The following is a 22,845-nucleotide window of genomic DNA, read 5'->3' as shown; positions in this document are numbered from 1 at the left end:
CATCTTCAGAGTGAGTGCCATGCAAAATGATATTCCCTCCCCCACCGGCTGTATCAGTAGTGCTGTTTGCCAAGTACCTAAGGGACTTCTAGTTTTTAATTTTAAACCAGGGGAACTAAGAAAGGTGCTGTTAACAGGCTTTGACTCTCCTGCTGGTGCTGCTGACTCATGCATTGAGCAGCTGGTTTCACAGTCAGTAACTTGCTTTGAGGAAAGTAACTTAAGCCTCATCACTTGGCTTGTTTTGAAATATAACATTTCCAAAAGTTCTTTTGGTGCTTTGTTTATTTCTTGTGTGTGTTACTGCTGGAACAATAAAAATATGAATAACTGTACTTTACACTTATATAGGCCCTTCCATCTGAAGATCTCAGATGCTTTTCAAAGTGAGGTATTTATTATCCCCATTTTACATACAGAAAATAGTAACACAGAGAGGTTAATTGACTAGCCCAAAGTCACATACAGTGAGTCAGTCAGAGGCCATGTCTACATATTGAAATTGCAATAATGCAACTAAATTCATTTCTAAATTGATTTAATTAAATTGGTGCAACTCCCTTGAGTTTACAGCCTGTTCTACACACAGTTTTTGTATCAGTATATCTGATTCAGTGGAAGTGGTGAGGGGTGATCTTTTTTCTTTTTCTTTTTTTTTTTTTTTTTAACTGAAAGTTATAAAGGTGCCTTATACCTTAATAACTGATTCCCTTTCCCCTACAGGAATAGCAATACTAATATAATCCTTTATACTGATATAATCCACTAGGGGGTTGTACTGGTCTAGTTAACTTTTGTGGGTAGAAAAGATGTTTGACTGCCTTATATCCATTGAGATTAATTAAATTTCAATATCAGTCATTCTTAAACCGATTTACAGGGTTGCACAGATTTAACTAAATAGATTTAGAAACTGATTTAATTAAATTAGTGCAATTTGTAAGTGTAGCTATCCCCCAAAAGTCAGAAATAGAAACCAAGAATCCTGACTCCCTTTCTCCTGCTCTGACCTCCAGGAAGCAGATTCATGCCAAAGGCAATAAGTAAGTGACACCAAGATGTAATTAAGTGGACAAAATTTCTGGACTTATGGTACCCTGGCAACAGCCTGTCTTTGTGGGAAGGTAGCAGAATTAATAAACAGTGAGATGATTTCTCTTCATGTGGCAAAAAGTCCCCTAAAATAATTTATCTGCAGAGGAGAAGAAAAGCCCACTTCATGCAAAAGATACTTTGGCTTTTTTTTTTTTTTTAAGAGATGGGATATTTGGGGAATGGAAAAATTCATCACTCTGAAAGGTAATTATGCAAAAAGTTATGACACTGACTCCCTGGAGTCCTTTTTCAAAATTTCCAGAGATGTCCATAGTAGCCAACCTAGCATCTCCTAATTTTTGGTCTACACTAATCATTACTGGGATGTGGACTTATATACTACTACATCATGTTACATCCTTTGTCCCTCAAGATTAGACTACTGCGATCTACATGGAGCTATGGTTTAAGTCCATCTGGAAACTACAGCTGATGCAAAATTCAGCAGCCCACTTGCTAAGTAGATTTCTCTTTGCAAGCACATTAACTTATTCTCTATTGTTAAATATTAATAATAATAATAATTATTATTATTATTTATTTGCATTGCAGTACCACCTGGGAGCCATGGGCCAGGACCCCATTGTGCCAGTCACTGTACAAACAAAAAGAGAGTCCCTGCCCTAACATATGTTGTATGAACTACACTAGTTGCCTATTGGTTCAGGATTGATTCTGAGCTGTAGATTTTTATCTATGCAACTCTAAAACTACTTGAGACATTACCTATCTAGGAGACAGCCTCTCTCCCCATGGTATAAAACAAATAAGGCTGCTGGGAGGGCCTTTGGAACTTTCTTCACTCTGATCCATAATAGAATGTGTAACCTCCATGGAATATTGCAAGGCCCATCTTTTCTCCCTTCCCCGCAGGGAGTTGGGTGAAGCTGGGGAGTGGTTGAGGGAGCGCTCCTTGGTGATTTTGTTAATGGGTCTTATTAAATATTTGTTATATTTATGCTGCTACCAGGATAATTCTGTCTGCAGGTAATTACTAGGGTCCATTTTTTTTAGATGTATTTTAAGAGTTCTCATGGTCACCCAGAGCTTATGATGGGCACTTTTAATTTGTATAGCACAAACTTGAATAAATAAAGTATCCAAGATCTACCTGTTCACTTTAATGCACTCTATCTGAATCTATCATTAGCCATCTTTAAACTGCAGATGCTCTGTACTTTACCTTGCACACAAGGCTTCAGATGTAACCAATGGTCATAAAATTATGCAGTTCTTTCAAAAATCCAGCCACACTATCTGTCTCCAATGCCCTCATGTGGCAGTGAACTCAACAGGTGGATTTATATGTTGATGTAACAGTATTTCCTTTTCTGGACTCCAAAGTTACTGCCCTTTAATCTCATCAAGGGTGGAGAAGAGAAACACGACCATTTAATCACTGCTATTTCTTTCTCTGCTTTGACACAGGAATGCAGAATTGTAAATGGAATACTAATATGTCATTACTGATAGGTCAATACATTCTGAATCATGAAGCTGTGATGGACACGTTTTCAAACCAAGGTACTTAAACACAACAACCAAAGTCCAAATATGGTCACTCAAATCAGCACTTAAGTAACACAAAATGGGGATGTAGGTACATAATTTCAAATGTTGGTGTCTAAAGGCAGGATTTGATATTCTCTTAAGGCACCCACATATGAAAATTGATTCCAGTCTTTGAATACTACTCAGTAAAGCATGTATTATGTGGTTTCTTCTAGGAATGCATATGGTAGAGTAGGCTATTGCCCAGCATAAAGGTTGCTTTCAGCTTTCATTAAAATCTCCTTTTCCAGTGACTCTCAATTTTGGGGGGGCTGAAATTTTCTGCACTTGGTCTCAGCCCAGAAAATTCTTTTGAAAAGTTTGAGCAAATTCAGATTCAGAATCAGTGTCTTTTCTTTGACGTCAGTGGCATCTGAATCAGGCCCTTGGGGTTTTTTGGTGTGTGGAGTTGTTGTTTGAGTGACACGTATTTACCCTTATTTTAAAGATGCTTCAGTTAAGGATCCCCGGGTACTTCCAAGCTCAGCAAGCTCAACTGCAGTATCTTCCTTCCTTACTTTAAGGTGACATTGTCAACCAAAATTATCAGCGCCAATTTATATTTCGTAAAATCTTTAACCAATAGGAATGTTTCCATACACATTTTTAAAAAAACTCCAATGGAAAGAGCTCTCAAAACACTATAAGCACAACCCTGCAGTATTTGCAATCCCACTGCTGTAGCACTGAACTACACTAATGCCATTTCTGTCCCATACTCCAAACTAAACCTTCATTGACCATGGCGAGTGTGTTAGTTAATGCAAACTTGAGGTGACAGATCAAGTGTAGTGCTCAAAGCTGAAGGTGCCCTGACAGCGTTAACTCAGCCACACTGCACATGTGCATGCATGTCTACTTCCCTGGTTAACTATAAATGGTAATACAGTATAGTACTGTTTGTTATTAATGGATACAATTAAATGTACAATTGTACATTTGGTTAAATTGGTTGAATTAATTCAATTGGTTGAATTAATATTGATGTAGCAACATTAACACTTGGAATTTCCTTCCTTTAAGTGCTGCATGTATAACACAAGCTCACCCAGTCAACACAATTCTCTGCTGGTGTTATGCCAGCGACTCTTATACCAATGGAGGATTGGATCCATGATCTCATTCTTCCTCTAAAATGGAGACTGTGAATTGCATGGTCATGCAAGCAACTTACTAAAGGAAGATGTGGGTATTTTCTTTTCTTTTTCAGATGTTGTATTCTATTTTCTATTATGGTAAAGCAGAAAAGTAAAATATTCTCCTAACATCAGTAATGAATCTGCAATTATATATACAACTTAAAATATGCTATTTAAAAAAATTCTTAGAAACTTAAACGCTACTACATCAAGCTTTAACCTTTCTCTATGAAATCAAAGGTGTGATGAGAGCTGTAATATACCTACATAGAAACAAACTATTGCTTTGTTTTCTCAGTTTTTCTTTTTGGCTTTTATCTGTTTGCTTTCGTAGAAAGGGTACTGAATGAATGCTTTAGAAAAGGGATTGGTGTCCCTGCTATAAATCAGCTGGAAAGCCATGGTTAAGGTTGCACATTCATTAATGTTTGACACTAAAACACATCCTGTATTAAGAAATAAAATACAGGAGCGATAAACTCTCAGGGTTAGGGATCCTGCCGTGCAAAGCTGCACTGTCCTAGCAAGGTCCCCTTGAGGCTTTATGAAGTACAGCCATTGTAGGGTCCTACAGCCGGTGTGGCACCTTGCAACTGTCTGCAAAGCGTGCTCCTTTCCTCATGCACTGAGGCGGGGAAGAAGAGGGGCCATGGCACACCTGCATCTAAGGTTGTTCAAAAAATGGTATGATGTTAAGCTGTATTTGAAAAATGGTCTGAGACCAAGTAATTAAAGACTGTGGGCCACTTCTTTGGGTGTGCCAGGACTCCGCTGAGTACACTTCAGAGGGATGGTGGACAAAAGTGGATTTTTGTCCTCTTGAATCGGGGGGGGGGGGCAATCTGGCTGCAATGGCTCTTTTAGGCCCTCTGACCATTATGCCAGTTAGAGCTAGTGTAATCTAGCTATGCTCCTTTGCAGTCCAGCACACACCCATCATTTCCCCTTCATCAGAGTGGGGAGAAACCAGGAGGGAGTGTTGTATACCAGCACAGAGATTCTCCTACATTATGAGACTCCTCAGCGTCCCCATTGAGGGCTTGTCTCATTGTCCTCTGTAACACTAGAGTGACCATAGAGACATTAGTGGAAACAAACATCTGGCTCTGCACATGCACAAGAGGGCAGAGTTAAGGGTATGAGTGCATCCTTAAAAGAAATAATATATTCTGACTTCGAGTGTTCTCTTAATGCTCTCCTGACTTAGATTTCCTATGGAATAAATAATACCTATAGTAAGAATAATCTGCAGCTTCTCTTACAATAGCAGTTCATAAACTTTTCCCTTCCCTGCTGCTTCCCAGCAGCAATAGCACATAAACGGATGATGTGATCTCTAGAAGGTCATCATATATTTTTGTGGTGAAAAAAGTCTCTAGAGTTCCTAAAAGCCAACCATAAGAAATATGTCCAGTCTCTTTCTATTACTAAGACACTTGCTGTTATATAGAAAGCCTTTTATGTCTGCACTAATGATGTCAAAGGTCAGATGTGACATCAGACATCCTAGAGATAATTCACCATAATTTATCTTCCTTCTGAAGGTCTAATTATTGACAAGTTTTGGGGTGAGACAACAGCATGGGGTTTGAGGTTTCATGAATCTCTCCTACTACTTACTCATTCGTTGACTCTGGCTTTTACTGAGAGTCTTTCTCTCCTTAGTGGTGAAGGGAAGATTGTGATATTCCATAGTTAAGGCTGGAACTATGTTTTCATTATAAATTAGATTTCTGACCCTTCATTAAAATCCTTAGAAAGGTCCTTTCTCAGTTTAAGATCACACATCACATGTGTGTGGTGGAAGGGAAGAATAACTTTTTGCTAAAATGTGCTGTGAATTAGCCCAGGCAATTCTGACATTTAGGAGATTAATAGATAAGTGGTTTGCCCTTTTGGCTAATTCTTATCACATATTTTGGGGGTCGTGTCTCAAAATCCGAAAGGCCTAGACACTTTAAATTTGGTTTGCAGAGCACAGACACACAAGCCTAGGATTGCATTCATATTAAACTGACAATTCTTGGAGTTTGCTTTGCTTTGCCACTGTAATGTGGTCAGGAGCTGAAGTGGTGAAGGGGAGTGTCCAAGTAGAGATGAGTGGCAGATGGCTCGGCAAAAGAAATGAAATTTGAAGAGGGATTTGAAAGAGGAGAATGAGATGCTAACCCTGCTGGAGAAGAGGCTCTTCCTGGCACAGGAGGAGAATATTCAGGCAGCTGTTTGGCAACATGCACCAGACTAAACAGCTCTATAAACTAAAGACCAGAATAATTCTTTTATTCTAGTTTTCTTACTTCTTACTCCAAGAGCGCCAATGACTTCAGAATTAGTGGATCAACATTATGTTTATTTGAGATTTCTTAAATACTCAACTACAAATTGCTTCCTCCATTACAAGAGTTCACTGAGTTATGTACCTTCCATCTTGCTGCTGCGGTTTAACCTTTGGGTTGAGCATGGGGCTGGGAATCAAGAGATTGGAATGACTCTGACACTGACTCGCTGTTTGACCCATGGCAAGTCATATAACCTCTCTGTGCCTTGCTAAGCCAAGTGACGTGGGAATAGTGATACTTACCCATCTCTGTAAGGGGCTTTGAAATCTATGGCTGAACTAAGCACTATGTATTATCCTTATGTTATTATTAGGGCTCTACCAAATTCACAGCCATGAAAAATGTGTCACGGACCATGAAATCTGGTCTCCCCCTGTGAAATCTGGTCTTTTGTGTTCTTTTACCCTATACTATACAGATTTCATGGGGAAGACCAGCATTTCTCAAATTGGGGGTCCTGACCCAAAAGGCAAGGTTATTTTAGGGGAATTGTGGTATTACCATCCTTTCTTCTGCGATGCCTTCAATGCTGGGCAGCTGGAGAGTGGTGGCTGCTGACTGAGGGCCCAGCTCTGCAGGCAGCAGCACACAAGTAAGGATGGCAATACCATACTATACCAGGCCATCCTTACTTCTGCACTGCTGCTGGCAGTGACTCTGCCTTCAGAGCTGGGATCCCAGCCAACAGCTGCCGCTCTCCAGCTGCCCAGTTCTGAAGGCAGCGCCGCTGCCAGCAGCAGCGCCGAAATAAGGGTAATAGAGTCAGGACTCCTACAATTCAACACCCTGAAATTTCAGGTTTCAGAGTAGCAGCCGTGTTAGTCTGTAACCGCAAAAAGAACAGGAGTACTTGTGGCACCGTAGAGACTAACAAATTTATTAGAGCATAAGCTTTCGTGGACTACAGCCCACTTCTACGAAAGCTTTTGTGGACTACAGCCCACTTCTACGAAAGCTTATGCTCTAATGAATTTGTTAGTCTCTAAGGTGCCACAAGTACTCCTGTTCTTTTTTCCTGAAATTTCAGATTCAAATAGCTGAAATCATGACATTTATTATTTTTAAAATCCTATGACCATGAAATTGACCAAAATGGACCGTGAACTTGGTAGAGCCCTGGTTATTCTGTTTCTCTATCTGGGTCTGCATCAACAAGACATCTATTATCAGTTTACATTTCTTTCTCTTCATCTAAGTGGAGAAGATCTTTTATTATTATATATTATCATTATTAGGTAGGGGGTATGAGGGAAAAATAAAGGAGAAAAGAAGAGAAGAGATAGGGAATTTACAATAATTAAAGATATATAGGAAGAATGTTTGGGGTTTCTTTCATATATGCATGCTTCTATGCTTAATATAAGTTGACATTTTCAATGCAGTCCAAAGGCTTTAGAAAAAATATTTTCTCTTAAAATTAATGGAGTGGTATAGTGCTCTAGTAGATGAGGCACTGGATTGGGAATCAGGAGTCCTGGGTCCTATCCCCAGCTCTGCCATTGGCCTCCTGTGGGACCTTGGGCAAATCACTTCACCTCTCTGTCTCCCCTTTTGTCTATTTAGATCACAAGCTGTTTGAGCCAGGGATTGTTTCTCAGTACATGTTTGTACAGCGCCTAGCACAGAGGAACCATGTTCTGCATTGGGGCCTTTTTGCATGAATGTAATACAAACAATAGTAAGAAGATGTGTCCAAACTCATTAGAGTGCTTTGAAAATCTCACCCATTGTTTATTAGCAGGTTAAACAAACAGAATTGTAGATCTGGATGAATTTTATATCAAATAACAAATGCTACAGAAATCCTCCCCCCAGGAATGGATTGGAAGAAAAGATGAGAAGATCCTTTAAATTAAAGCAGCTCTTCCTGAAAGAGCTCAGCAAGGCTAGCCAGGTGGATACATTAGTATGCAGAGAGACTGAACATATTAAAAGTTGTTTCTCAACCCACATGCTTTTAATAAAGGATTTCCTTTCATTCTTTTACACACACACTAGCTTCTGTTGTGATCTCCCTTGAGACAACTTTGCTTCCCTCCTTGATTCTGAAAAACATTCCTTTACTCTTTGCACACGGAACTGCTCAGAAGTTCTCTAGGTTCTCATCAGGTTACTCTGTGCTACAATTCTTCACAGCACCCCTCCTTTTAAAACAAACCAAAAAGGGAAACAAATGCTTATTTCATCAGAAGATTCTGGTGTATTACATTGAACAAGCAGCACATGTGCAGAATATGTATGTTCCAGCAAGAAACTGCTGCGACAGAAAGCACAGCAGACATTAATACTAGGTTAACCTTTCTTCCTTCTCAAGAAGCAACTTATGTAATAGATGCCTGGCAGGAAAATGAGGACAAATGTGAAGTGTTAACCTTCTAATACATAAAGATGACAAATTATATACTCTTCTGAGACTGACATTACTATTATTAAAACAATGAATAATATGGAATATTTTGAATGTCAATAGAGCCTTGCAGGCAAATATCTCAAAGCATTGTGATATTTAACCTAATCTCTGTGCTTCAAATAGGATATGCTGCAAATATGATGGTAAATAATTTAACTACTGTGGGTGGTGCCAGTTTTTATTACACACACAGTATATGATGTTGCTGAGGGCTTATTAATGCTATTACAATAAATTATTAAATTATTGTAAAGACTCCTGCTAGGTGATACGGTATATTTGGAGGTTTACAGTAGTAACAGTTGTCCTAAATTTTCACTGCAGTTACTTTTCTTTTTCAATCTGCCCCCTGTCTCTCTGCAGGCATGCTAGTTTAATGCTTATTCATTCTTTCATGTTAAGGGAAAAATACTAGCTACTGAATAGGAGTGTGTGTGTACACTAGCAAGATCATTAGTCTGAATAAATGTGACAGCAGAGTTGCACCAGAAACACCATGGTTAGCGGTAAGCAGAAACTACAGCTTTGGGTGTAAAATACTGTAATTACAAGGGATGGGGAAGGCTCCACACTTTTCATCCCCACACAGAAATCGATAGTGGTACAGACTGCTGCTCTGTGTTGGAGTTGGGGCAGTCTGATGAAAGAGCTTATTGATTTGCCCAAGTGATGTTAGTGTAGTGAATAATAGACTGGAAGAGAAAGGGCTTGTAAATTAGACTGATTCAATCCAATATTTCCTGGGATATCTCTTTTATATATTTTTTTACAAGTGAGTTTCTGTCAAAGCAATGGGTTAGTTGCTCCTGCTACAAGAAGCTACAAGAAGCTATTTAATAATTCTCAGACCTCCACATTACTATATTTAATTGATATCCTAACAGTTTTTGATGAAGACTGATTCTGGGAAGGAAGGGAGAAACTGCTCTAATGGGTAGAATCTGCATAGCATACAATTAAGCAGACACCAAGTAGAAATCAGAAAAGGATCCAAGCACACAGAGGGCTTGATCTTGGGTCCCTTGGCTCTTATCCATGTGCCCACAAGGGAAAACTGCTGGAAGTTCTTTGAAAGTGTGTGATCTGGATTTAAAGGCCTCCGAGTTATGAAAAAATCTAATTCCAACTCAATCCAGATGAAAACCTAATAATCCGTAATGAATTTCAGTGTGTTTCAGGAATGAAAAGGGTCCTGTGTTCCTCCCTAGCTCAGCACACAGATGCACTATGAGTTCATCTGGAGGAACCCAACCCTATACAGAAGTAAAAATAAAAGTGTTCTGAATGGATTTACATAAATTGAGAGAGAGAAAGAATCGCAGGCACAGAGCTAATGTATGGCAAATCAATCTATTCAGCAGTGATGGATCATGGAGCAGGATTGTAAGTTTTACAGGTATATGAACCCCATATGTATAAAGACATTACCATTAAACTCCAACACTGAGGGACAATCTCAACCTCTGGAGCTAAGGAGATCAATATGCAACTGTATATTTTTCATTTCCTCCTACCCTCCATATACATATAAAAATGCGGAGTGGGATTCACATTAGCATCACCCTCCCTCCTTTTTGAAGATCTGTGCTTTACTCCCAGCAGTCACTTTCACAAATAAAATGCAATATACCATCTACATAAAAATGGGATCCCTACAGGGCTTTTATTCTGCAGCAGCATTATGAATTTGTTTTCATGAGATTTCTGCTTAAATGACTCTGCTTATGCATATACCCAAAGATGACACACGCCTGTCTAAATATAATCTGGTAATAAAGAGCTCTTTAGAGTGGAGGTGGTTTCTTTTCTTGCTAATTTACCATAATGGCTCCTTCACACCACTGAAGTGAAGGATACATTAGCTTCCCCACTACAAACCCATATTTTCAGGGTGTAATATAACTTTACTTTAGTATGACTTCTTTTTACTTTTAGAGAAAAGTTCAGCTTCTCTTTTCCCTCCCCCACAAAAATAAAAATGGACAAATTACAGCTGGTTTCGTGTAGCTGTCACTAAAGCATCAAAACTCAAATGAAGGATGTGGCCATATGGATGAGTAAGTTTTTGGTTAAACGAAAACTGAAGGAAAAATCATGTTTTGAGATTGGATAGCTCAGGGTTTCGATACAGATTCTTCTATGTCTAGGTCATGTGTTCAAATCTAGCCCTATTTGGTAGTGACTGAAAATCACTGCATACTAGCTAATGGCATTTCTGTGGCCTATTTGAACATACAACCACTATATAGATACAACTGCAGCCCCTTGAGTGATGGAGAGCTGCAGCCAGGTGGAGAATCAGAAAGCAGTATATAGTAAAGTGCAGAGGAGCGGAAGAAGGCAAATTTTGGCAAAGGCCATTGGAACCAACCACTGTTCTTATTAAAAGTTCAGTGGATCTTTAATGAACCAGCAGTGCAGACAGGACCTCCATTTTTAATGTATCATCTGGTTCAGTTCCACACACACAAAAAAACCAACATAAGCCTTGACAATAATTGGGAACCTCTTGGTAGTCATAGTGGAGTGGCCAACACCAGGATGGTCCTGAAGACTTAACTCTCCTCTGAGTTTTAGAGGCTGAGATACATTGGAGGGTCAGTGTGTTGAAATTTGCGCTCTTGCCGATGCTGTACCTGTTCTGCGAACAGACAGCTTCAGTCTTCGGCGCTATCAGTCTGGCTCTAAATTCACTTAAATATAAAAAGGAACAAAGTAATGTACCTAGATCCAATTTTGTGTGTGCAAATGAACAGTGCCAAAGACCTATGGTTGGCTTTACCAGGTTGATTTTTTGAAGATGTTGGTTTTGAACTATAAAAGCTCTATCAGTCCCGAGACCCATCTATCCGTGAGACTCTCTCTCCCTGTGACCATCAGAGACATTGGGCTGGAGACTCATTGGTATCAGAGAGAGAGGTCAACAGGCAGGTCACGAAGCCTTTTCAACTCGATTCTCCCTATGGTCCGAAAGAGCCCGAGTTTGTTAACCTTCAGGGAGAGCTGCAACATCCATCTTAACTTCCTGGCCCATAAGAAGATGGGCCTAGCAATAATGATGATATGGGACGCCGGTGGGGCTGTATGGGGAGGTCAATTCATTTTGTTCTCTTTACATTCCTGGGAGTTTGTTTGATCCGGGGTAACAGATGTGTCATTTGGTTAATAAGTTGGATTTTTTAAAGACTAGTACAGGGCACCCAGAGCATTGGATGGGTGCTTGTTTATATCCAAATGGGTGCTGTAAATATCCAAATGAATAACTAAACAACAGGCTTTGTCTTCAAGCGATGCTATCCTGGATATAGAATCCTAAATCTACACTTCGCAAAGGGGCAAATCCTGCCTCCTCTTGTGTGAGTGGGAAAGGCCCTGGACGCAGAGAGACTGATGCACTTTTACTGCATACCTTTATGACATAGACCCTCAGCTTCCACATTGCTGCATATAAGGGTGAGGAGTGGTAGCTTTAGAGAGCTCTAGATCCACCCTATATGGATCCACTACCAGTTTCCCCTAAAAGAGAGGGGGTACAAGAGTAGCAGAGACTACTGCATCCCTGCGGACTAAGAGGGAAGAATACTTTGCCCAAACCTCAGAGGAGATACCCTGCAGCAAGTCTGTTTACATGATCTTGGCACAGGAAACAGTATTTTCCCATAAAGGAGTTCATTTATTCTGCAGGTGTCTCTAGCTAGTGTGTAATTATATCTACTGTAGACTAGATTACCCCGGCATCTGCGTGGGTGCATAGTTGGGGAAGAACAATGGAAGGAGCCTTCTTCCCTCCCCCAAGCATTCTACATGTGGGCTAAGGACAATCTAAGTCCTTGCATTTGGGAGAGGTCAGACGCCTGGCCCCCTGAGGGTGCAAAATTACCCCAAAGGAAGCCGTAAGAGGACATAGCTGTGGAGAACTGGGAAATATATGTGTTATTTTTTTAGGTACATGATGCATTATAATGTTTATAGTGGGCTACTTTATACGGAGTTAGATCAGAAGGGGTTGTTAGAGGGACCAAGCAGGAAAGGCAAAACAATGACACAGATAAAAGTCCTTGAGGAAAATGTTAACTGGATAATACCCCCGCACCAGGCTCCAATCAAGCTAGAATGGTTTACTCTTCCCAAGGCTAAATCTAGGATCAAAAAAGGGTACTAAACATTACAGGACCCTAGGCCTAGGAAAGAGTGGGGGATTGATTTTGTTGAGAAAGGCTGCTCAGTGAATGCCAATGAGCACCAACAGGGATACAAGCTGACACCCAGACTATCAGTGAGTCAGGGTCTGCAGCTAGCAGGCTGTAGCTTGGCCCCCAAGAGAACAGAGGATACCAAGGCTAAGTCATATCTACCTAGGGCCTTCAGGGGAATGCCAAGCATAGGTAAGACATTGCGCCTACTGGTCTCTCTGTTGTTTTAAATCCATTTCTTTGAGTGCTGTGAACCTTTTGGCAAAAAAATCATCCTTTGTCCTGAAAAAGCTGTTTCTGTATGACTGCATAATATTACTGTCCACCAACTCCTGAAGGGAAGTCTTGTAGGTGCTATGCCCAACAAGTCTGCGAGGTGTCAAATTTGGCAACCAGATGGGCATAACCTAGCACAACCACTCAGACAGTGGAAGGAACACAAGGTCCCACCCCAAAGAGAAGTAGAGTACAGGCCTGTCACTTGAAAGTGGTGCACTTGGGGGACTGGAAAAGGATCTCAGAAAAGGCACAGACCATTACAATGGTCATGGCTCCACCTTCATTCTCCACCACTACACAAAACTGGCACAAAATGCTGAGAGGACTACGCTGCCATTTATTCCAGGGAGTTTACAGAGGATTTGCCTCAGCCACACAATTCCTCCCTAAGCTTGCTGTAGATGGTGAAGCTTTGCACCCAATTCAGACAATGCCTAGATGGCACAATTTTGCAGCACCCCATGTGGGTTATTTTGGTCATTTTATGCCATTTCACTTAAATGTAGCTTTCTTCCTTATGTTGTTATGGTGCAGGGTATTTCATTTAGATACTCTCCAGCTTCTGCTTATAGGAGATTTTTATGGCAGGAGAACATTCAAGCTTTAATTTGTTTTTTAAATGGCTATATATTTTCCAAACTCCAAAGTCAATACAACAGATTAATATACTTCCACTTACTCTGCATACACAGCCCATCTGTGCAGTTCTTGGACTGCAGAACGAGACCCTCACAATCTTTCCCGCCATTCTTCGGTGCTGGCGCTGTGCATTCCCTCCTGCGCCAATGGGTACACTCTGTTCCACAGGTAGACCACTTACTCCATGCTGTCCATCTACCATCCACTGTGACAAAAAAGCGACATGACTTAGGAAGGTCAGAAAGAGAGAGATGCAAATATAGATAGAAGCAGAGAAAATGGTTGATTTTAAAATATCTTTGTGAATTTAGCCCTTTTGAAAGGTGCCAGACTGATAGAACTAAGGACTGAAATCTTTACAGCATCGATCATAGAAATACAAGCTTCCTCACACAGCCCTGCTAATTTGCCTCAAGCTAGCCCTAGAAGGACCAACTGTAAGGGGAATGAGGTAGTTCAGTCTCCATGGTCTTAGATATACATGTTTGGATTGCCAGCAAGGGTAATAATTAGTGCTAACTATAGTGGTGATTTTTGTGATTTTGACATCTCTTCAGTCCACTTGGGCCACCAAGTGCCCATTAGAAATGTACGTCTTTCAGTTAATACTTGTATGGGTTGGATCCCAACAGCTTATCGAGATGTTTAAGTCTTCCTGTCCCAGTAACAAGAACTGAGCCACTGTGTCACATAAAGAACTGACTTCAGGAAAAGAGTCAGTCAGCAGTTGTCTTGTGGAATTTATAGCTTTGATAGAAGAACTAATTCTGGATTGAAATTTGTCCCTGAGTACTCGTTCCTTCTCTCTTCTCCTCTCTTTTTTGAAATGGAAACAAAAAGAGGTTTCTCCATGGCTAAATTGTTTAAGAAGAAAAAAACCTGAAAGCCCAGAAATTTATGCTTTTTGGCACTTATGTACAACGAAGGATTAAATTTGGCAAGAAATTATTCGGTGTTATGAAATCATCACTTTTCATATTCAGAGAAATGACTAAAGCCACTGAAATATTTCATTTGAAAAAGGGGCTACTAGGCATAATCAGCAAAACTGTCAAGAATACGTACTCTGCACATGCAGTTTATTACCTGTGCTACAATCTGTATTTATAAGCTAGTTGGTCATGTATTTAAAGGGACATTGTGAAGATAAAAACCATGGCCAAGATTTTAAAATAACGGGTGCCTGAAGGTAGGCTCCCACATCCACAATTAGGTACCAACATTAATGGACTAAAATGGGATTTTGACAAGTGCTCAATATTAATCTGACCCTGCTCCCACTGAAGTCAATACAATAATGCCCATTGATTTCAATGGGAGAAGAGTTAGGCCAATGCTGGGGCCCAAAAGTGCTGACTTCAATAGCTGGATCTACTAAATATTCGGACAAAAGAGGCTCAGCTCAGTGCCCAGAATTTGAAATGACCTTCCATTTCTCTGAGTTTCACCCATCACTAAGAGCCAGATTTTGATGCTTCTTACCTGTGCTGAGTAGTACCTTATTTAAACGGTAGTGCCATTGATTTCAATGCATAGGAAAGTGCTACTCAACACGAGTGAGGGATAGCAGAGTTGGTCTCTCTAAAAGCCACCCAGAGCCCTTAAGCAGTGTTGAATTAAATGATAAAGTATACATTTCATGTTTTAATTTTCTGGCTTTTGATGCAATTTAAAATTATTTTAATGTGTGAATGAGTGGATATTTTTGGTGTGAATGTTCTTGTCTTTGTTGACAGGCAAATATGTATGTCAAGTTGAACATTCATAATCCAGAGGTTTCAAATGCTCTACTCATCTTTACAGTGTAAACTGAGAAATTGGTATGCACAGAAACGAATGTTACAAATCTGTTTGGTCAAAATAATATTCTGTACTTAAATTCTAGTTTATTTCCACAGCTTTCAACAGATCAAGAGCTTTAGCTCTTAAGATTTGAAGCTGTAAATGTTGCTCAAATCCCTTGAATTACAGGGACTGAGATGATGGTGCAAGCTTTGTGAAACAGTGGGATTTAATCCACTATGGTTTGATCTACTCTGTGCACAATGTTTTATCTATTTATGTAACACAATTTAGTATTCATTCACTGAAATGCTGGATTTACCAGTAAAATAAAAGGAGTGTTTATGATTAATAGTTACTTCCTAAAATACTTGATGTTGGAAAAAACTAGATAATCACATCTGGGCTGTGGGTCTTTCATACTGTACCTGGACACAGGGTGGTGCAAGTTATTTTTTGGACACTTTGGCCCTCACAAAAGGCACCACCATTGAGTGGGGCAGGGTTGGTGCAGGTCCTTGTGCGCTTCTGATAGCCTCTTCCACAGCGACCATTACACACTGACCACTCAGTCCAGGTAGACCAGCCGCCATTGACTGAAAGGTGACAGGTGACAAAGAGCATTAAATAAACACAAATCTCCCTTTTTTAACCACTGGTCCAAGAAATACCATTGCATGAAAAGTCCTTTCAGTTTCCTGTAATATGGCTACTGTGGATTTTAAATGGCCCTTCTCTTCATATAGACCCAATATGATCCAGCAATGAGCTTTGATTTATCTTTCTACAATTGCAATCACTGTAAGATCAAACAGTGCATCTTGAACTCTGTAAGCCAAAATATATGCATCCTGAAAGCTGCATTGTATTTCACAGCAAGATAATCCAGTGTGTATAGTGGCTGTACGATAACTAGCGTACAGATGTACCCGTCATCTATGGTCCTCTCTTTTGGGATGTGGTCTATCAGAAATTCAACACGTTACTTTCCTCTCTTCACAGCAACAGTTCACAGAATGCTAAGGCAAGGGTATCCCTTGTTCACCAGTCCCAATGAGAGCCTTGCCTACAGAAGATGAGGAGTCCATATGACAGGTACTCCACCTATTGGGCTGCTCAGAGTGAACTCACCTGTTATATTGTTCGTCCGTGATTTTAGGAAGATGGGTTACTGCTTACCCTTTCTGTTATGAACCTCGATATGTGACAATCATGGAGAACAAGATGGGCAGGGACCAGTACTGCCCCATACTGTGTAGCCATAATAACAAGCATTTAAACTGCTCAATTTTCCTAATCCCTCAATTTTGTAGTATTACCAGTCACACCACAGGTCTAAAATATCCCTGGGAGTGAGATAGGGTGACCAAATGTCCCAATTTTATAGGAACAGTCCCAATATTTGGGGATTTGTCTTATATAGGCGCCTATTACGCCCTACCCCCAGTCCCGATTTTTCACACTTGCTGTCTGGTCCCCCTAGAGGGAGAACACAGGCGATGGCTGCTTCCCAATGCAGGTCTCCCGATTGTGCTCCCACCTGCACGGCCCACTCTCAATAAGTGTTTCAGCAATAGCTTAAATTACGCTTTTAGAGAGTCTAACTGTGTGTTTGGAAAAACTTGTGTATGGTGAAATTTGTCCCATGTCTATCCATTAAAGTATTCACCATGATCACAACACAGAATGCTTGTGCCGTGTCCCTCCTCTGCATCACAAATGCTGCTAATCAACTCCATTCCGCTAGTTTGCTATAGAACGGAACTAAAAAGCCCTCACTGTAACTTTAGGGATGCAATTGCTTACAATTAAGCATAACTGCTACCCTGGCTATGAAGTGAATGAATACTCAGGGTAATCATAGGGATTTTTTTTTCCATTCGTCTGTCCTGTAATTAAATTGATTGTAATGAACAAAATGAGCTGGTGTATCATTAGAGCAGCTTCTGTCCCTGTGGATACATTCTGCCTCAAAAATACCAAGAGCAATAACTTCATGGAAGGCAGACCTAGCTTCCTGCTCAGGCTATTTTATGGGGGCAGAGCGGACGTGGATGTAGAGTAAGGGAATGAGGAGACAGGGCCATCACACTTCATCTGGATGAGGGCCACATTGGCAGCCTGGCCATGCTAATTAAGATAGTGCATTACAATCAGGAACTTGTAATTTCCACAGACCTCACTTCTGCATCAAAGATGGTGGCAGCTGCATCGCAGAACTACACAGACCACTTCTGCACATAGATCAAAGTGCAGCCTGTAGGTCAGAAGGACAATGCCTCGCTTACCATAGACAATTACAGTGGCAGTAGTGCTTTTCCTCTTGGCGACGATGTTTTTGGCGACACATGTGTAGTTAGCTGTGTCAGAAAGACGTGCCTGCTTGATGATCAGGTTGTGATCAATGGTGATGTAAAAATTCCGATCTTCGACGGGATCAATCACCTCTTCATTTTTCAACCACTCCACCTAAAAGTTTACAAGAGACACAGTAAGATTATCAGTCATCACCATGCCAATCCGCAGAGGCTTTAACCTCTGGATATGTGCACTATTCGATTATTTTGCTCCTGCCATAAACCAAAGTACACTACAAAGGACTCATCTGCTGAATGTTGCCTATTCTGCCAATATCACATTGCACTGAAATGAGAAGGTAGCCATCATGGAGTTCATTTCTTCCCCAAACTCACAGCTTCTTCTGCCTTCAAAATGTTCAATTATTTTTTCCAAAGGCTGCCCCTGTTGTACATAACCAAATAGTTAATGTAGACTTTCAATATCTGATAGACAGTGTGAGGGACGTAGATGCTGACTTTTCTTTAAAACCTTGTCTAAAATTGGGGATTTAAGGAAAAAAAATCTCCCACTGGTGCACTAGCAAGCACCCTAATGTAATAATTTTTTTAGTTAAACCCTTTTATCTGTCTTATCTGTTAGATTGTAAGCTCTTTGGGGCAGGAATAGCCTTGTCTGGGCCCGAAGAGTGCCTAGCAGAATGGGGCTCGGAGCTCAGTTGTGGTTCATGGGTGAAACTGTAATAAAAATAATGATAATCAAACACCCCAAATGTGAGGTAAATTATATATTTTCTTTGTGTAGCAATCAGGATAAACTAAAAGAGGGACAGTTACCAGGGAACTGGGGAATACTGAAGAATAGAAGATTGCTTATTTTTCTGCTTTATGTAAAGTATATTTTCAAAAAATATTTCTGTTACTAACATACGATTTCATAGGTTACACAGAAAACTATTTGTAAATGTGATTTTTATCCAGACACATTCCTTTTACTACTCTCCTAAAGAAACACCCCATTATCCCACAGCTGACGGCTGGGAGCCACTCTAGCATAAGTTGGCTGAACATTCAGTGGCTTGTTTATATTTGAACTAAGAGTGCTCTAGAGGAAGGGACGGGGGCCTTGGATGGATCAAAGCAGTGCCTTCACATCACTAGATCATTTCAGCTTGTGCCCAGGATTTAATTAAAGGAAGAAAAACAAAAACAAAAATCAACCCACTGGAACTAAAAGGTGCTAACTACCAACACAGGCCTGATTTGTACTGACAGACCACTACTTTTCCAAAGATATTTGAACAACTGCCCAACCATCAATAAGACTGGAAACCAACAAAGAGCCCTCCTCCATATGATAGACAGACAGACCACTGTGACCAGTGGCCTGAGTTACTAGGGCCCCTCCTAGTTTTAGTCAGATAGGACTCAATTCATTCCTGAGTAGATCTGGTCAAATACTGCAAAACAGAGTGTTTGTGCATATGTTTAAATTCTGATTGACCACCTTCATTCACTTTTTTATTCCATGGGTGCAAACATCCGCACAAGCAGGTTTTTGGCCTCACTAATGGAGGCATCTTTGGGTTGTTTGTGCGAATCCCCAGATTCAGGTGAACGTGCCTATTCATAGGCAAACAACCATATATGCTATTCATCAATTGTCATTCTCGATATTAGAAAGCTTCAGCCATCTAGTCATAGAGCAAAAGCAATACCATGTGATTTATGTGGCCAATCACCACAAACAGCATATGGTGAAATGGACCAGTCACCAATAAGCTGTAAGCCATCTTCATTCATTTCAACTGTCTAACATTCACTAGTAGCAAATATACGTGTGTAAATATCAACATTTGTTTGCAAATCTTTTGCAAACAGAATAGAGGGATAAATTCTAGGTTCAATCTGTGGAACATTTAGGTTCAGTCTGTGGAACCAAGACTGGGGCAAAGTCTGAATGGAGTGAGGCTCACCGATACAAAAACCAGGGGATCACAAAAGTGACAAAGTGGGAGCGTGTATGGCTAGTGGGTCCAACGGGAAACCTGATTAAGCTCATCTCCAAGGTGCCTCTGCCACCAGGCCTCTTCTGCAATCCCAGACAGAATTTAAAACTGTTGAACCCTTTGTGGAGGGCAGGAGTATCCACTCTTTTTTCAGGTTATGAACCCTGTGGTGCAGAGGGATGATAAAACCTTTGGAATGTGATATAAGAAAAAAGGTTTAGTTGGAAAATATATGTAGAGGCTAACATATACTAAAACTCTTACTATTCAATGTGTGTATGATGGGAGGGGCAGGCCAACCTGCCTTCCCATGGATATTCCACTGCATTAAATAGGAGAGCAGAGGGAGGGTTGGGAGAAACTTAATGGAGAGCTGCTGTAACTCTTATGCTCCTGTGCAAATATGCCACTGTACCTGCAGGCCCCTGACTAAGACCTCTAACTACGAATACTTTGATTGTATCTACCTGAAATGACTAAGAGAGAGAGTGCGCACTCCTCCTCATCCTCCAGATTTCTTGGTGAAAAGTTGCTTTAAATATATTGTTATTTATATAAACACTTCCAGCAAATAGGTTCAGATCACAACTCACTTTAGAGCTGCAGGTTTTTCATTGCTTTGTTTTATTCTGGTTGAATAAATATGTATGTGGGTGTGTCCACTCAGATAATATATGTCATTGTTTAGTATTTAGAGTTTCATACATTTTATTATTAAAAAATGTAATTTAATTAATAAAGTTCCCCTGATTCATTCCCATTTAGCAATTTTTCTTTTTTCCATATACAAGACAATCTTCTTCTGCCAGTCAGACCATGTCATATTGTTATTCACTGGCTTCTTCTTGCCTCCACATAAAGTTCAAAACTTCCAAGGCTCTGTAACGGCTGTCTCTCTTACAACTCCGTCTTCACTTCAGCCACATTTTCTCTCCTTTTTACATTCCTCACCTCTCCTCTAACTGCTCCCTTTTCTGTTTTTCCACTTTCCCATTTAAACCTCCTCTTACACCAACCTATACTCTTGAAACAGCCTCACACTCCCTCTTTCAAAAGCCTTCTTCAAAGCTAGTTCTTTTACAAAACTTCTGTGCTTATCTCTGCACCAACAATAGCACCTTGACTTTTTGGCAAGGAATCTAGACCATTCTTCAGTATCTAATTTGTACTTTGTAACAGAATCGTCTGGGTTAGAGTTGGTTACAAAAATTCTGTCTAAACCTTTTTTTCAAAGAAAAATGAAAATTGTGTGGAACTTTTCCCTATTGGTTGTAATTTTTCATTTTCAGTGAAATTTATTGAAATTTTTTTCAATGGGAGAATAAAACACTATCACTCTTTAAATCCCCCATCCTGTTTTTTCTTCTGAGTGTCTGTGTAAAAAGTGAGAGTTATTTCCCCCCCACCAAACCTAAATACAAATGTTGTATGGATAAATAAATAAAAGCAATTGTTATGGAAAATTTCAAACAAAATGAAAATTTTTCATTGATTTTAAACAATGTTATGAAATATACTTCGTTTTTTCAGCTTGTTCCAGTCTGAATATTACATTATAAGCTGTTTGGGGCTGGGACCAAAATCACTGGATCCTCTTATACAGTGCTCTATAATTAAATAATTGTAATTTCACTATAAATAGGGAAGTTAAATGGACCACAAGTCTTCAAGATGAAAAATGTATATAGCAATGGCCTTAGAAGTGTGTATGTGTGTGTGTATATTCTATTTTGCTTCAAACTTTCCCTTAAGTTATTATAATTGTCCTAGTCCCATATATTACACAGTACAAGCTGGGGTATTGTAATGTCCTCGCAGTAAGTATGAAGAATCTTAGCTCCCCAGTTGCAATGGTGCAGTGTAACAGACTTTGGGTTGTAGTCCACGAAAGCTTATGCTCTAATAAATTTGTTAGTCTCTAAGGTGCCACAAGTACTCCTGTTCTTTTTGCGGATACAGACTAACACGGCCGCTACTCTGAAACCTGTCATTAACTCCATAGAGACCCTTCTCTATCTATCTCAAGTCAATATTTTAGAAAACAGCACACTGTTTTGTTAGTAACAGTTTTATTAACAAGAGCTAGTGATTCCCAACCCAATTGCAAGGCTGTTAGTTTGAATGTGTTTGATTGCCTTCTGTTTATTTGTTTCCAAAGGAAGACCCAGTAATGCATACAAAGCTGCTATCCTGCAGTGGGCATGATTTAAAGTGCCAATCTTCCAGAGCATTTAAAAATTCTAGTGGTGCAAAAAGTGCTGAAGAAATGGAAAAGAAAGATACAGAAAGAGAGAGAGAGAGTGTGTGTGTAAAAAAGATAGCGAGAGGCACAACATTTTGGAAACCATTCTGTCAACAGCATTCACATTTTATTTTCCATGGAAGATCTAAGCTTTTCTCAATAATCTGCATTTCCTTGGCAAGAAGCCTAAAATTGTTTCTCCCCCTCCCCCGCCATTTCTTCCTTGGTGTTCAGCCAAATTGAGCCCTAATAGGAATCAAGTAAAATCAAGACAGACAGCTTCCCATTCAGTCAGTGGCAATGTTTGTTCCCTACATCACCCACCGGTGAAAGCTGCGTGCATCTAGATTGAGAAACAAGCCCAAAGCTCACTTCTCTGCACTCTTCCTTTTAGACATCAGCTTAACCTCTGTATCCCACACAGACAAGTGTGGTCTTTCTGCTTTTTTAATATGTATTTCTGTGATACCAATACAGGATTGCAAAGCTGAGATTCTACAAAACGCTACCTATGTTAAAGAAACGAATCACTTATTGCTCCTCTTTCTGTGGTCTGCATACTGAGGACCTGCTTCTGCTCTGACTGAAGTCAATGGCAAAATTCCCATTGATTTCTGTGGGAACAGGACTGGGCCTGGATTCATTACAAAATAGTTTTGGTTTTCATGTGCAGATCAATATTCCTGGTCATGAAAGCATTCTTCCCCCAATACCAAAACAGTAATTAATTACATAAATAAACTTAGGGGAGTCTTACAGCTGCTCACAAAACTGTACAAATCTTTATTCAGTCTGGACCTCTGATGAGACAATTCTGATTTGACTAAATCAGAGCAGTCAGAGATAAATCCCCTTTAGTTGCTGCAAAAC

At 40.0% G+C, this 22,845-nt stretch overlaps 1 protein-coding gene and 1 long non-coding RNA gene across 4 annotated transcripts in view; one reads left to right on the top strand and one right to left on the bottom strand.

Annotated features, from left to right (window-relative positions):
- LOC117878578 overlaps nucleotides 1-17,707 on the top strand; it is a 32,286-nt gene extending 14,579 nt beyond the window's left edge. Inside the window, exon 4 of one of the 2 annotated variants that reach the window (XR_004646013.1) lies at nucleotides 16,430-17,707. This is a non-coding gene — a long non-coding RNA (uncharacterized LOC117878578). Of the gene's footprint in view, nucleotides 1-1,647; nucleotides 2,479-16,429 lie in introns of those variants that run through there. The other variant, XR_004646012.1, reaches the window with a different exon arrangement.
- The window catches only part of UNC5C (unc-5 netrin receptor C), a 354,187-nt gene that overhangs the window by 51,289 nt on the left and 280,053 nt on the right, over nucleotides 1-22,845 (bottom strand). For both annotated transcript variants that reach the window (XM_034772897.1, XM_034772898.1), the window contains exons 5-7: nucleotides 17,716-17,896; nucleotides 15,856-16,023; nucleotides 13,686-13,850 (exon numbers count right to left, since the gene is read on the bottom strand). In XM_034772897.1, the coding sequence (XP_034628788.1) occupies nucleotides 13,686-13,850; nucleotides 15,856-16,023; nucleotides 17,716-17,896 (514 nt within the window). The remainder of the gene's footprint in view (nucleotides 1-13,685; nucleotides 13,851-15,855; nucleotides 16,024-17,715; nucleotides 17,897-22,845) is intronic.

Source organism: Trachemys scripta, chromosome 5 (assembly GCF_013100865.1).
Source record: "Trachemys scripta elegans isolate TJP31775 chromosome 5, CAS_Tse_1.0, whole genome shotgun sequence".
NCBI classification, from domain to species: Eukaryota; Metazoa; Chordata; order Testudines; family Emydidae; genus Trachemys; species Trachemys scripta.
Note: the sequence above shows the minus strand (reverse complement) of the source record. Positions and strands in the feature narration are given on the sequence as shown.